The 15,135-nt window shown below is 42.6% G+C and overlaps 1 protein-coding gene across 3 annotated transcripts in view; it reads right to left on the bottom strand.

Moving 5' to 3' along the window:
• Positions 1-15,135, bottom strand: part of LRP1B (LDL receptor related protein 1B) — a 4,835,697-nt gene that overhangs the window by 128,263 nt on the left and 4,692,299 nt on the right. For 2 of the 3 annotated variants that reach the window (XM_069616527.1, XM_069616526.1), the window contains exon 86: positions 4,300-4,404. In XM_069616527.1, the coding sequence (XP_069472628.1) occupies positions 4,300-4,404 (105 nt within the window). Of the gene's footprint in view, positions 1-3,016; positions 3,131-4,299; positions 4,405-15,135 lie in introns of all 3 variants that reach the window. The other variant, XM_069616528.1, reaches the window with a different exon arrangement.

The following is a 15,135-nucleotide window of genomic DNA, read 5'->3' as shown; positions in this document are numbered from 1 at the left end:
GACATTTTTTATCCAGGCCACTGCACTAATCTCTACAACATGTTTATTTTGTCCTATCACTTGGACACTTCCTAATGGTGATTCTTCTTGTACTCAGCGGCTCCCTCCCAACTCTACAGCATCTATAGTGCTCTCGGCATAACCGGGCAAAGTGCCCTTTTTCTTGCCTTTAAGACAGTTCACATTCCTTTCAGGACAGAACAGATTAGCTGCAAGATGTCTGAGGCATTTTGATTCTATGCTGTCATTCACTTTATTTGGTTATCGGATAGCAAACACTTCTTGTACTTGTTTTTCAGCTCCATACTTTTCATATAATGAGCCGTTTGCTCCATACTCCTTGCCACTTCCATTGACTGGTCATGTGGCAAATCATTGGCAAGTCGTTTTTCCTGTATCCTGCTATTTTTGGTACAACATACCAGTTGATCTCCGATCAATGAGTTGGTCAGCCCCCTAAACTCACAAGTGTGGTTTAAAGTCCTTAATGCTACCACAAAGCACTCCATAGGCTCTTGCGGTTCTTGTGACCTCTGAAATAATTTGTGACGCTCAAATATGATGTTCTTCTTCGGTTCAAAATGATTGTAGCTTTTGTACTGTCATAGTGTAATCATCAATGTCTCATTGACCTGCTTCTGACTCTTCAGGAAGTCCATCATACACACTGCAACCTTCTGCACCAAATCATTTTTTCCACCTTTCACATCTAATTGAAGATGTGCCTGGTTCAGCTAGAAGGGGTGAGGGGATGCCAAAATGAAATTTTGCTGCAGTGCTTCCTTTTCACTAACTTAAAAAAATGTCATTTCTTGGTTACACCCCTTTACATAGCTGTTTTTTTTATTAAAGCAATAGTTCAATACTGCAACGAGGAAACTGAGCCTGGATGAATGAGGATTTTGAGTTGCATGTAACCATGGCAACCAAGAAGGCTGCCACATTTCTGTGACACTCCTGAGTCCTTTCCACTAACCCGCAAGCACTTCAACGTCTGTACTTGTACTCAAATCTGCACTTGCGTTTCCTCGGAGCAGTGTATAAATGATCCCATGACCACTGTAGGAGGCATGCTGCACCGCACTGCACCCCACAGGAGGATCTTATCGTGGTTTGCAAAGCTGCCTGAGTGCAACTCGCAGCTAGTTGCCACCAGGGGTTATGTTGGCCGACCCCCGTGGCCCAAATTCTCGTTGCCAATGAAATGTCAAGAGCTGTGCTGGTAAGTGTTGGTTCTTTTATTGGGCCTGTGGAGACAGTAACAAACAGCTGACTCCCTTCACTGCTCCCAACCGCCACCTCATCGATCTCCCTAGCCTTCCATATTCTTTTCGGGTGGAAGACACGGTAGATGGAATGCAATAGTTTTCTCTGTATTTTCAATGCACAATAAAATTCCCTATTTATTTGTCTGGCTCAGTGACCTTTAGAGGGAAGGATGTATGGAGCGCAGCATATTTATTGTCTGTTGTCTTCCTGTTGGAGAATATGCATTGGTACTGGATGGCCTGGCTTTAGATAACAGAAAACTTTGTGTCACTTTTAAGACGTGAGCTGCACCGGTAAGTGATGATTCTTTTATTGGGCTTGTGGAGACTGAAACAAACAGCTTTGATGGAAACTTGCCCTTTACAAGTATTTGTTCTTGTCCTTGGGTTTCTGTTTCCAGTAGCCATTTATTTTCTAACAGAGATAGTTGTATCCAGGAAGAGTATTCTATTCTTTCAGTATTCCATTGTGAACTTGATCAAGTGGTGAACGCCATTCATTGATTTGTGGAATTGCTTAAGAGAGTCTTTGCCTTCTGTACACATCAAGAAGATGGCTTCAAAGTTTGTGGACTGTTTTCAGTGAAAATTCGTATATATTCCTTGCGTACAGGACCTAATGGTCCACAGCTGACCTGCATTCCATGCATACCAATCATTCCCCCAATGAAGAAGATTGACTTTTCTTTCTCTTTGCTTTGAGAATGAACTGACCCATTTGTGTTTCTTTTCTTAACATTTCCCTCTGCACCATCTGATAAAGAATTCTATGCGGCTTTGAAAGCCAATTCATTGCTCCATCCCTGCATAATATTTCCAGTTCAGGTATGAAATTCTCTATTTGTGTGATTTTAAAAATGGACTAACATGGCTCCACATTTCCCTTTTCAAAGTTTCACTGTATGAGCCTATTTTTTACAATAATCATGTTTTAACAAAACAGAAATATTGTAATTAATAGTTCAGAAGCAAGTACCTATCCTACACACTCTGCAGTTATCAGAGCAAGGAGGGATGATTAAAAAGATTTACAGGCTGATTCATGGAATTTGTGCGCAAAAAAACGGGGATTTGTGCGCCATTCTGCCCGCAAATCCCCATTTGTTAAACAGGGATTAGCGGGCAGAATGGCGCACAAATCCCTGTTTTTCGGCGCTCAAATTCCATGAATCAGCCCCTTAGATGGATGTGTAACATGCGTGTAAACATGGAAAAGGCAGAGAAAGAAAGTCAAAACAAATAACCAATAGTTTTTTACAAATGTGTAAAGGATCACATTGTGCATGTTGCTGAGAAAGGAAAAGTAAAAAAAAAAACATATCAACTTATAAACGAAAGCAACATTTTACCTCAATGATCCTTTAAATAAAATAAGTTAAATCTGATTTTCGACTGCATATCAATAGCAAAGGTATATTTGGCTAGTTAAAATACTGATTGAGCATATCAAACGTTATTACTGACATTAGGTTTGTCAAATGGTAACAGTGCAACTTAAAACTCTATGCGTAGATGTGTTTTTCTTATTATCATAATGTATTTATTTATACAGATCAGAAGCCAAATAGTTAAGACACAATATTCTCTTCAATGTCACTAAAATCACGAAGCACTAGACAGAATTGAGCCCGATTAAATACCAGTTGTGAAATGTATGTAAATGCGCATGATTTGAAGCCAGGTTTAATGACATGTGGCCTGAAATGATATCTGATAATGTGCAGCGGTAAGTGGAAGATTTAACCTACTTGCATTTCGGTTCATTAAACGCAGTTAAAGTGCAAATTCCCTCATTCTGACAGTAGTAATCACAAGGGTTCACTTTCTGGTCACATCGCTGACTTTTAAACCCAACAGAGCATCTGCAGAATTTCAGTAAAATACAACTAAAATAAATAATCTGCCTTTTGGTTGGATCAACAATTAAATCGCATCGCACATAACTCATAACACACGTCACATGAATAATTCGGGATGGGCTTTAGCCACCTGTCCAAAGAATACAATTAATTTTGCTAACAGGACATTTAACACATTGGCTAGAAAAAACACTTAAAAAATCATGTATTGTTATTGGTGATTCAATTTCACATTGATTATTTAGCACACAAATCGGACATCTTGTTTTAATTTCAAGCAATAATATTCTTAATTATATCTCTATATATTTATTATTAACAAAAATAAAATATGCCGATCATTATTTAGTGTATCAAAATAGTTTGCTACCCACATTCACAATGGCTGAAAGAAATGAGGAGCACATTTCGCAATAGAATACATGATTGCCTTGTAAATGAGCCTGTGGGCACAAAACACACAGCAACCTCTCTAAAAGTCTACCGTTTGCAGCACGTGGCTCCCATTTCTTCCAGCTCCAGTGTTGACATCTGGAATGCAGGATATTGCTGAGCGCCAGGAGCAGGGATACTCTCCCTGACCTACTCTGCTCTGGCCTTGCAGATATTCCCAACAAAGCGCCCCCGCTACCACCAAATCCAATCAGGGAGAGGCTTGGAAACCAACAGGGAGGATTCATGTATTAAAACACTATCGTTATGAAATGAAATATGGTCTTCATTTGAGGGCACGCTAATGATTTTTAAGGCATAACAAGAGCTACAGCGGGTATTCACATGGCAATGGCAGATGTCGATTCTCACTTCTGGAACTTTAAGGATTACAAACAAATGCGCGAATCATCACAGCACGATTCAAGCTTATCTAAGACTTCCAAAGCTCTGGTACACTGTGGAAATGGATGTGAGGCTAGCGATTGCCATGCATGCGGAATAGCAAACACCATGAGGACATCTGCATTCCCATTTGATGGTAACCCATTTGCCATCCATATTGACACTTACTCACTATATTTTGTATTGTTTCTGTGAATCGTCTTGCTTTATGTTTGCAAGACGATTCACAGAAACAATACAAAAACAACTTTACATGGGCAAATGGATGCATATTTGCCGCCGCATGTTCCACAAAAGCATGTGCATAGAGCACGGTTGTCGTAACAGATACTCACACACAGACGGGGATGTTTGTCTCCGGGTCCAGCTGACAGGTGCCTCCATTATAGCAGTAGCCATCACATAACTGACAACTAGATGCAATCTTTCCATTAGAGCAGCTGTGATAATAAATGGGAAAAAATGTATCAGTTTAATGTGCAGCAATATGACAATACATCCACAGCGTTGGGCTCTCAATACACGGACACGCTACTCTCAGAAAGAGCATTGAGGGAATTGTCTGAGGGAAACAATGCAATAAAATGCATTGGTCTCTGGCTGCAGTTCCTTCACATTCCAAAGCTGCATCTACCATAGTCCACACTTTGCAGAATATTGAATGTTTTTATGTGTATTTACAAGGAAAATGTAGTTTGCATGTGTGTAATATATTTTCAGGTTATATCTTTTGAGCTAAGACTATCCATCCATCCATCCATCCATCCATCCATCCATCCACCGAATGATTTTATGATTTTATCAAACATTAGTTTACTTAATTGAAACACTATGTCACAACACAAACTCAGAACATGCCAAAGGTAACACCTTCGAGAACGTGTGTGAAGCAGAAGCTTGCCCCAATGCAAATGTCAACCGGGTGTGTGCATTCAAGCACATGATGCCTTTCCTGCAACGCTTTGGGCCCTGGCTCAATTTCTAGGTGCCAGGTGCAGGTACAACATTTCTATAAAATGCCATGCGGCCTTTTCAGGATTTCTCAACATCACCTCCTCGTCTGGCTTTGCAAGGTGGCCCTCTCTGGCAGCCATCCTTGAGGTGGTCAAAATGTCACACTGCCGGAAGTGGGGCAAGTATGGCTGAGTGATACATGACTAATACCATATAGGTAGGGTATAGTCAGCACCTCAGCACCTCTCTTCTCTGCACGCTTTCTCCTTTAACATACAAAGTAAAGAAAGCATACCTCCAGAAACCAGCCCGCTATAACATATAATCAAGATCAAGAACTGGAAAGAGCACAGAAATCCACAACTACTTCAACTGTATCTTAACAACATGAGGGCTACACCTTTTCCCATGTTCATATTTGACGTAACATACCAGTGAGGCTGTTCACAGCTGAACACCAAGGACTAGCCAAGTGGATTGTAACCAATGCCGATGTATTCTCCCCAAAGCCCGGATAGGTGCATGGAATTGTCCACAAAATACATTCATCCCCCGGAAGAATAATTTGACAGACTACCGTAGACCAGGAAACAAATAAATCGTCTGCAAGTAACTAAAGTAGATGCTGTACCATGGCATAAATTAACAGTAATTCAGTGAACCATGCTCCCGTAGTTGTCTTCATTCCAAAGCGGGAAACGACAGGCGATTCTGAATCAAATTTGGGGGCTTCAAATAGATATCCAGGTTTGACGCACATCATAGATACGTTGGTGGAGAGGTTGGGTATGGCAAAATTGATCTCCAAGCTCCTTTTGAAGAAAGGTTGGTGGCATGTACTTCTGGACGAGGTGGACAAACCAAAAACAACCGTCTCTACACCTAGGGGACTTTTAACGTTCACAGTCCTACCTTGAGCTTTTTTGGAGCATCTGCAAACTTCCAGTGGCTGATGGACCCAATCCTGACTCCCAGTCATGCCTTGACTACAGCCTACCACTATGACGAATTCTTCCACAGCTCTACTTGGAAGAAGATATGCAACAGCTTACAGCTGCTTGTAACCTGCTATGGAAAGGCTGCTTGACAGCCAAAGAGAAATAGACAATGTCATTTCACCCATTCCAGCATCACATATTTCTGATTCCAAATGGGAATTGTACAAGTACTATCCCAAGTGAAAACAGAACCCATCCAGAAGGTGCCCAGTCTGGTAACAAAGAAAGACTTATGGTATTTACAGTGCCTAGTTACTATGAACGCTTCATTCAAAAACATGGAGGAGGGTAAGACTCCTTCGACCAACTGAAGGATGATTTATCCAAAAGCCCAATATTAACAATGCTAGACTTCTAGAAAAAGTGTTTTTCTACAGAGTGTCAATTCTACTTGCATTGGAGCAGTGTGGTCTAAAGTTGAGAAGGGGGAGGAGAAATTGAACATGTACATCTCTTGTAAGCAGTTTACCAGTGAGAAGATCTATCCCATGATTGAACTGCGATCCTTAGTTATAAAATCGGCTGTACAAAGCCATCTCTATTACCTTAACGGCCGACAATTGAAATTGGTGATGAGCCACTCCCAATCAGTCTTGATGGGCAGGAATAAAGCACACATCCTCAAATTCTGAAATGTTTCTTGGCCTCACAGCCTTCTTCATATAAAGTCAAACGTCAGGTGTGAGTCAAATAAGCAAACATAAATGTTCTCTCCCGTTATCCCAGGCAGTTGTTGGACAGGTAGTGGGGGAGGAATTAGAAGAAAGTGTGGAGGTGTGTGAAAAGGTCATGTCAAGATTCATGTGAAACCCTCTCAGCCGGAATCGGGAGGCCTACCAATAGAAATGCAAAGCCAGTCCTCCCCGAGGAGGACAGTGGCAGTTGAAAGGGCCCCAGTTCCTGTCCCTCCTAGTGCCAGTCTGTTTCTGCACAGTGCTAAAAGCATCACCCAATGCCTGTGAACCAAATTGCTGGCAGAATATTCTCTTCTAATTACAGAAATGTGAAGAAGCATGAACTAACCAAAAGAAGAGATGCTTCAGCACCACACACACAGACTGGTGGATATCTCGATAATGCAGAACAACTCCAAAGGAGTGTAACAGGTTCCCTGCAGTCACCTTCATACATGCAAGCCCAGTTGTCAGCCCCCAGGTGAAATAGAGACCTGAGCTGGATCTTACATGAAACAGAACAGCGAACCACATATTGGACACCAGGCACAGGACACAGAAATTGGAGTCCCAAGCATGGCCCTGAGAGCACCAGAGATGTAAAGCAATGGTAGAAACACCAAGTAGTGAACATACTTTGGGGGGAGCAAGGGGCCGGCTCCTTAACATGAACTAGGGCAATGCAGTCTGCCATTGTTGTTGCACCATGGTTCCTCACTGAGAAAGTGGGCTGGGCTTAACTTGTCATTTACAACATGATTCATTTGTAGCACTTCCTTGGCAGTTAAGACAGGGCTCAATTAGATTGGGAAAGGCTGCTAATCAGAAGTTAGGGAGGGGATATGAAACGTCCAGGAAGCAGGGCATTGTGGTTTTATGATACAAAACGTCCAGGAAGCAGGACATTGTGGTTTATTAAGTGAGGTCAGAGGAAGTACAACGGGCAGAGCAAGTGATCAGCAGGAGGATGGACAATGTAGTGGACAGTCAAAGCAATTAATGGAGAAGGTGATGCATTTGTTAGTGAATGCAAGTGGTACTGCATTTTGAGTGGGTGTGTGGAAGAGTAACAACTGTCATTTGGTGAGATAGTGTAATGAGAGACTGGGAAGGGTTTGTGTGTCAATGAAAGGACAGAGCCTGTGGAGGAGGTGTCTCCAGTTGTAGTAGTATTAGAAGTAGTATGCAGGACGGAATAGTACAGTGGATGAGGGGGTGGTAGTGAGAAGGAGGGGGCAGCAGTATGTAGGAGGGAGTAGTAGTGTGGCATAGTGTATAATTGAGCTCATACCCTTTGTTATCAATGTGTGTTCTTCTGCTATGCAACATGGGTGTTATCAAGTATGCTATCTTTTTATTGTCTACTACATAACAATGAAATACAAATGATATACTGAGATAACAGAGAGTGATGTTGGGCTGATACAATATGTTACTAGTGTAGTACTGGGACAAGGAAGAAAGAGCTAGCAGTAAATGTTGAATTACCAATGGGGTACTGCGATAATCAATAGGTAGGTGGGTGTAGTGGGGGACTGTGATGATGAAGACTGAGATGGGGCAGTGGCAGACTGTGAAAATGAGGAAGAATGTAGTGGGGTATTGTGTAGTATTATGATGAGGAAGAGTGAGGTCGGAATAGTTGGGGACTGTGACAAGGAACAGGGAGGTTGGGGTAGTATGGGACTTTGATAAAGAAGAGTGGTGGGGCATTTGGTGTATGTGATGAGGAAGAGTTCAGTTGGGCAGTGTGGGACTGTGATATGGAAGAGTGAGCTGTCGTAGTGGAATGTTGATATGGTAGAGATATGATATGATATGGTATGTATCACGCGCATATACACACGTGTTTCAAGGCGTGACGAGGAAGGGGAGGGGGAAGAGAGGGAGGAAAAAGACAACGATCTTACTAGGCCTAGTGACATTGCGATCGTGCAGGTACAGGGGACAGGGGAGGGGAAAGATTCCAGGGGAAGGGGAGGATGGGAGAGTGCCATACAAGGGATCAAAAACAACAAGTAGTGCGGCAAGCAAATGGCAAGTGCAAGAGGTGGGGGAATTTAATGAGGAAGAGTGAGGTGGTTTAGTGGGGACTGTGATGAGGAAGAGTAAGGTGTTAGCAGTGGAGAATTGTGATGAGGAAGAGTGAGGTTGTGACTGTGGGGGACTGTGACAAAGAAGAGGGATGTGGGGTACTGGGATGACCAAGAGTGTGTTAGTGGCGGTGGGCTACTGTGATGAAGAAGAGGGACATAGGAGTAGTGGGGGACTGTGACAAGGAAGGCTGAGGTGGGGTAGAAGGGTAATGTGGAGAGGAAGAGTGATGGTAGCTGGGGGCTGTGATGAGGAAGAGTGAGCTAAAGTGGTCAGGGACAGTACCAAAGAAGAGTGAGGTGGTGGTTGCATTGACAAGGAAGAGTGACCTGGGGTTAGTGGGGTACTGTTATGAGAAAGAGTGAGGCAGGGTCATGGGGACTGTGCCGAGGAAGAGTTAGGTGGGGTAATGGGAACTGTCATACAGGGCAGCAAGACGTATACTTGGCCTTAAGCCCAGGGACCACATATCTCTTGCACTAAAAAGTCTTCACTGGCTCTTGGTTGCTGCATGGAATAAATTCATATCCCTCTGCATCCTCCTCAAGGCTGTCTGAGCCCGATACCACACTATCTTCAACTGTATATCTCTGAATTCTCTCCCTCTAGACCACTTTGCCTCTCTGGCACCAGCTCATTGTGTGTAAAGCATTTTGCTAAACAGAGGGCAGGAGGCCACTCACTTTCCTCAGTGGGCTCCCTCCTTTGGAATAGCCTCCCCCTCCTCCTGTGCCTTGAGCAGGATCTTCTTAAATTCTGGAAGCTCCTTAAGACCTTTCTCTTTTACTCATCCTTCCCACCCTCCCTCCTCTGCTAATCCCACAGTTGCTGAATCAGTGTCCTTGGTCCTTATTCATCCTCAGGGCCTTGACCTCCCGCACCAATTCTTCCCTGCTCATGTATTACACAGCACTTTGCGTCTGCACACCCTTCGCTCAGGAGACTCGCGGTTGCACCTCCCATGGCCCAGGCCATGTAGAACTCTACATTCAAAGCACTTTGTCCATAGCTCACCCACGGGCTCAGACTCTCCAGCCCTTACCCCCTCTTCCCTCTTCCTTTTTGCACTGTCACGTTCTGAATATACACAAGGTAGAGTAGGTTCATCCCCTTCCCTCTTCCCCCTCTGCTCTTAAATATTGTGTTGGAATGCTGTAATGTATTTTCCTTTCTCTCTCCCTCCCTGAAACAGTATATTATTATTTTATAAGCGCCTAACAAGCAAACAATAAATATATACATACATAAAAATAAATGGGAACAAGTGATGTGCAGATCAGTACATTAATTACTATTGGGGTACTGGGATGAAGAAGTGGGATGTGTGGGTAATGTCATGTATTACTATTTGGGTACAGGAACAAGGAAGGGAAATGTGGTGGTAATTCCATGGATTACTATTGGGCTTTCAGGATGAGTAAGTGGGATATGGGGGTAATGGCATGAATTACTGTTAGTGTACTGGGATAAGGAACAGGAATGTAGGGAAAAACATGGATTACTATTGGGATTTTGGGACAAGGAAGAGGGAGGTGATGTAAAGGGAGGATTACTAATTGGGCACTGGGATGCAGACAATTCTAGGGTTTAATTTTGGGGTACTGGGCCAAGGAAGATGAAGGTGAAGTAATGGAAGGGCCATTACTGCTGATGTGATGAGAACATTGAGATCTGTGCTGTTGAGACATGTGAAAAGAGTGTCCAATCAATAAAAGGGCAATTGAAAATGCCATCCATGGCACCACTTGATCTTCTGTTGCACACTTTTCAAGTAATGCCTTGAACCAAATAAAAGCGTTTAGCAGCCAATCAAACAACGCCAAGCAATAATAGCCCCAACACCCTCATATCACACATTTTAGGCCATTTGATCAAGCAATTCCTCTAAGTATTTTTTTTTTTTTTATGATAAAACAGGGACTGCTTTCTAGATAATTCTAAAATCCTCATCTTCCTGTGATTGCCAACTCTCAATATATTATATATGAAAAAATATAAACTCTTTTCTTTTGCCACTTGCAACAAATCGAAATTCAGGTTGAGGTCTTGGGAAAACGCTTGAAAATAAGCACTATCCCCAGGCTGCAAATCTTCAAAAATCATCCTCTCTTAGCCTGCCGACATGCTCAGCAGCATTAAAATAATCCTATTAACAATGCTTATATTGTTTTAGGGCCATTTCCAAAAAACAAATCTATGCATAATAGAGACTTTTCAGAAATTAAAAGACTTGGGTCCAGCAATGAATTGTGGGAGATATAACTAACATTTTGGGAACAGAGGCATCCTGCTCTCTGCCAAATAAAAAAACAAAAGAAAACTATTCTATGAATTTACACCAAACCAACAAAGGATTTCATTTGAATGCTTTGTGCCAAACGTTTTTATGCAAATATGTCCAGCAGTTTGTACTGTGGATGTGAAAATCATTGCAAAAGTGAAAAACACACTTTTTTTTACTCTTAATTACGTTTGAACCATTACACAGATGTGCATGAAATTGTCCAGTTTTGTTGATCCAGGACAGACATCTTGTTTGGCAAATTGTGTGCTGATATTTCTTAGGGCTGAAATGATATTAATTAGACAAATAATGTTCGTATTTGCTAGGAATGATAGGATTCACATTAAAACTGAAGTGTCAAGACAAGAACAGCCTCCATTTACCCTCCACACCACCTCAGAATAACATGTTACCAACATTGCGAGAGGCTTGGAGTACACATTCAGCAAACACAATCCCCCTTGTTTAACATCCTTACATCACAAAATGGTGTAATGTTGTCCTGGCACTTTGCTCTAGTTCCATTACATTAAAGAAAGGTGCCATCCCCTCCTAACATTTCTTGATGGAATCCAGCCAGCATCATATGATTTCAATGACACTATTCTTCTCAACCTCCTTGGTCTAACCTTGGTCTGAGTGAGAAAGCACTCCAGGTTTTAAACCATTACTTGCAGACTGAGTATGAATTCTCTCGCATTGATCATGGTGAGTCCTTCTCAAGAGGTAATTCGGAAGGCAGAGTGTTGTTGGATGGCAGGTTGCCGAACGAAAACAACGTCATGTTTAAAGAAAATGAAATTAATTTTACGGACAGTAATTTATAAACAAAGGCATGAGACCAAACCCAGAGTAAGTTGAGATGATGGCTGATGTCCCACATTGGGGTCTGTCAAGGGAATGGCGGCTTACTATTGTCCATACATAAGAGACCATGGTACTATGAATATGCCCTACATTACCAAACTCAACAAGGAAGGACATTTAAATGATCACATGACTGCTGAGCTGTATTCAAGATTAGTATTTGAGTCAAAATGCAGTACAATAGGGTGAATAATGTAACCCTGTCATGGAACATTTGGGAACATTCTCATTTGGGAACATTTGTGAACATTCTCAAACGTATGTGGAACCCTGCCAGGCTGCCTACCAGAGCCATTCTTGCCCAATTGGCACTGTGCGGGAGTTGGAAGGTCCACTCTCTCTGTTCAGTCTATCTGTGTGTGCATGACTGAATTGAATACCACCTGTTACCCCACACCTGTTATGATTTAGACTCGGACAGTGATCTACTTTGAGAAGGACTGTAGAGCAGTTCATATATCTAGATGACACTTCAGATGCACTACTTGATTTAATCTTTAACCTTCAGACAGACCGTGGACCGATCCTCATATTAAATTAACATGTCAAATGCTCCATTCATTCCTGATGCTGACTTAGACATTAACTGTATTTTGATGGGACCACCATTACCAAAGTACAACCGGTCCATGTATCACAAGGGGATGGAGCTTAAGGCTGGTAATAAGCATTTTCCTACCTCTAAACTGGCCCCTGGGGAGAAGCAAGGCAACGGTTAGATGAGATAAAGAACCATTGCTATACTACCCTAACACCCTTCTTTCAACAAGTATCAACCACTACACAGAACCCTTCACAAACCCACCTGACCAGACTTGGCACACTATTACACACATTCACATTAGTGTATTAGTTGCACTCACTAATCAATCTCACCTTCTTCAAATATTGCTTACACAATTTGTTGCCCCTACTTCATGCCAAATCCGCACAGTTGACAAAGAACCCCACCTACTTTCTCTGCCGGACCCACTGCAGAATAGCCACAGCAGCCGGTGGTGCTAATTGTCCCAGTTTGTGTTAGATGGCTTAGGTATTGGCCTTGCCAAGGTAAATTCAGTTCTGGCATAGGAGTGTACCCCTGTTGGTCTAAGGGAGTTTCTGATGTGTGTTTTTGAGACACTGACATTCTAGAGTGATGTGTGGTATGTTTTGCATTCACATGGAGCTTGCAGTGCATCCCATGCTCTCTTACTCTCACTATGTCAGCTCTCTACAATCATCTTTTGACAACTGTTAATCCTGGATGCTGGAGTATTGTTCTCTTTTTGGCTAATGCAGATCTCTGATTTCTCAATGTGGCTATCTGTTGGCACTGGAGGGCCAAACTCTTTCAGTAGGGTGGTCCTAGTAGGAAAATAAAGACACTGGCAAGCATTTTAACTTAGGGGTATGGTGTGAGACAAGTTTGAACTGCAAATATAAATGCTGGCACAAGGGCAGGGAAGGAACTGGGCCCATCTCAACTCCATCATCTTTAGAGTTAGGGTTGGCTATGTATTCCCTACCTGTTCAGTTAGTTGATAGGGTTTATTATCCCAAATTGACAAGACCAGTGTACCGGCCTGGTCACAAGGTATCCATTATTTACTTCAAGGTTATATATTGTTATTTTATACTATGCGGTTGATTATTATAAAGTCCTCACCAATGTTCCTTCTAATTTCTTTTCTCTACTTGAGGAAATGGCTGGCCTTTGTGCTTTCATTATTTTCCATGTGTACAACAGACAAATGAGGTAAGAAACTTTGTGAGTATACATAGTTAGTGAGATATCAATCCAAAAGTGTTTGTAAGGCTGTTTCTCCTTTCTGTTTGAAGCTCTTTACAAATCAGTGTAAACTGTGTAATTTGCATCGATTTTTCCAAAGATAGACTAAAACATGATGTATTGTATATGTGATTATAAAGAGTCAACCAGTCTAAGACTTAAGGATCTACCACCACAGTTCCTAGTAAAGGTACTGGTTATGAGACAATGCATTAAGCAGGGTGCAAAATGTGCAATCGCCACTAGTCCTGTCTACTTCTATTTGACTCTTGGTGTGTAAGAAATGGTGTGATGTGTGTATGTGTAGATTTAAGGTGGCAAGTTAGTTTTTATGGCTGGCTAGTAGCTTGCAACTTGACATTTTGACCCCTGCATTAAGTGTTTTATTCCCTTGGAGAAAAAAAATCTCTATATTACAAGCAACACACATCACTCATATTTACTTTTGTAGCTGGCAAATAATTCAGACAGGATACAATAATTGCAGATGGAATAATGCCAACTAAAAAGAATCTCCACTATAATGAAGTAATTCAAAGGCCTGGCGATGAACATTGCATCAGAATAACTGCACCACAGACTATGATAAGAATTCCTGTGCCACTACGTACCATCCACACTGCATTGTCCTATGTACAGAACTATGACAACACTTCCTCAAAACCAGTCTTGCAGCTAAGAGGCATACCGCCACCCCTTTGTACTCCCTAAAACAGGAAACTGTGCCCAACAAAAATGGTAAACAATGAACATATTCATATATCACCCTTCTTAAACCCACAAAGCTCCATTGATAATGTTGAAGCAGTGGCCAGCAGAGACGTGGCATAGGACAGAACGCTACTAATATTACTGCCTAATTTGAAGAGGAATTATTAGGGGAACAAACATATTTTGATAGGCATCCGACCCATCTGCCGAATCCAGCTGATGAGCCGGAGCTCCTTCCTCGAGGCCCAGACACTGCAGGAGCAGCGGGTCGCCTCAGGAAAGTATCCATGGTAAGCGCCGCCTTTATTGCGCTACGTCCTGCCTTCTTTGTTCAACTTCGGAAAACTTGTGTGTTTTCACCTAATTGCCCCAGAAGCACACTCCAGGATCCAGAACCCCCTTTTCATCCTTCTACTTGCCCCGCACCTGAAAGAGCACGTTCGTGTGCCCACATTATCACTGAGCTACTCGACACAAGGTGCCCTTCTAAGATGGCCGCCGTCTTCAGCCCTGTTTCGAGGTGTTTACCACCAGGCTCCCAGTAAGAGCCATGGCCCTGCTGATTGGCTGCTGCAACTACCACTAAAGCCATTGGCCGCCGGCTGGCAAAGCCGGCCCTCTCACACCAAGGCCCTCAGGAACAAGGCTGGAGCCTGTTCTCTGCCTGTGTGCATCTGCCGAATCCAGCTGATGAGCCGGAGCTCCTTCCTCGAGGCCCCGACACTGCAGGAGCAGCGGGTCGCCTCAGGAAAGTATCCACGGTAAGCGCCGCCTTTATTGCGCTACGTCCTGCCTCCTTTGTTCAACTTCGGAAAACT

Source organism: Ambystoma mexicanum, chromosome 9, assembly GCF_040938575.1.
Source record: "Ambystoma mexicanum isolate Mex_15411 chromosome 9, UKY_AmexF1_1, whole genome shotgun sequence".
In the NCBI taxonomy this organism is placed as follows: Eukaryota; Metazoa; Chordata; class Amphibia; order Caudata; family Ambystomatidae; genus Ambystoma; species Ambystoma mexicanum.
Note: the sequence above shows the minus strand (reverse complement) of the source record. Positions and strands in the feature narration are given on the sequence as shown.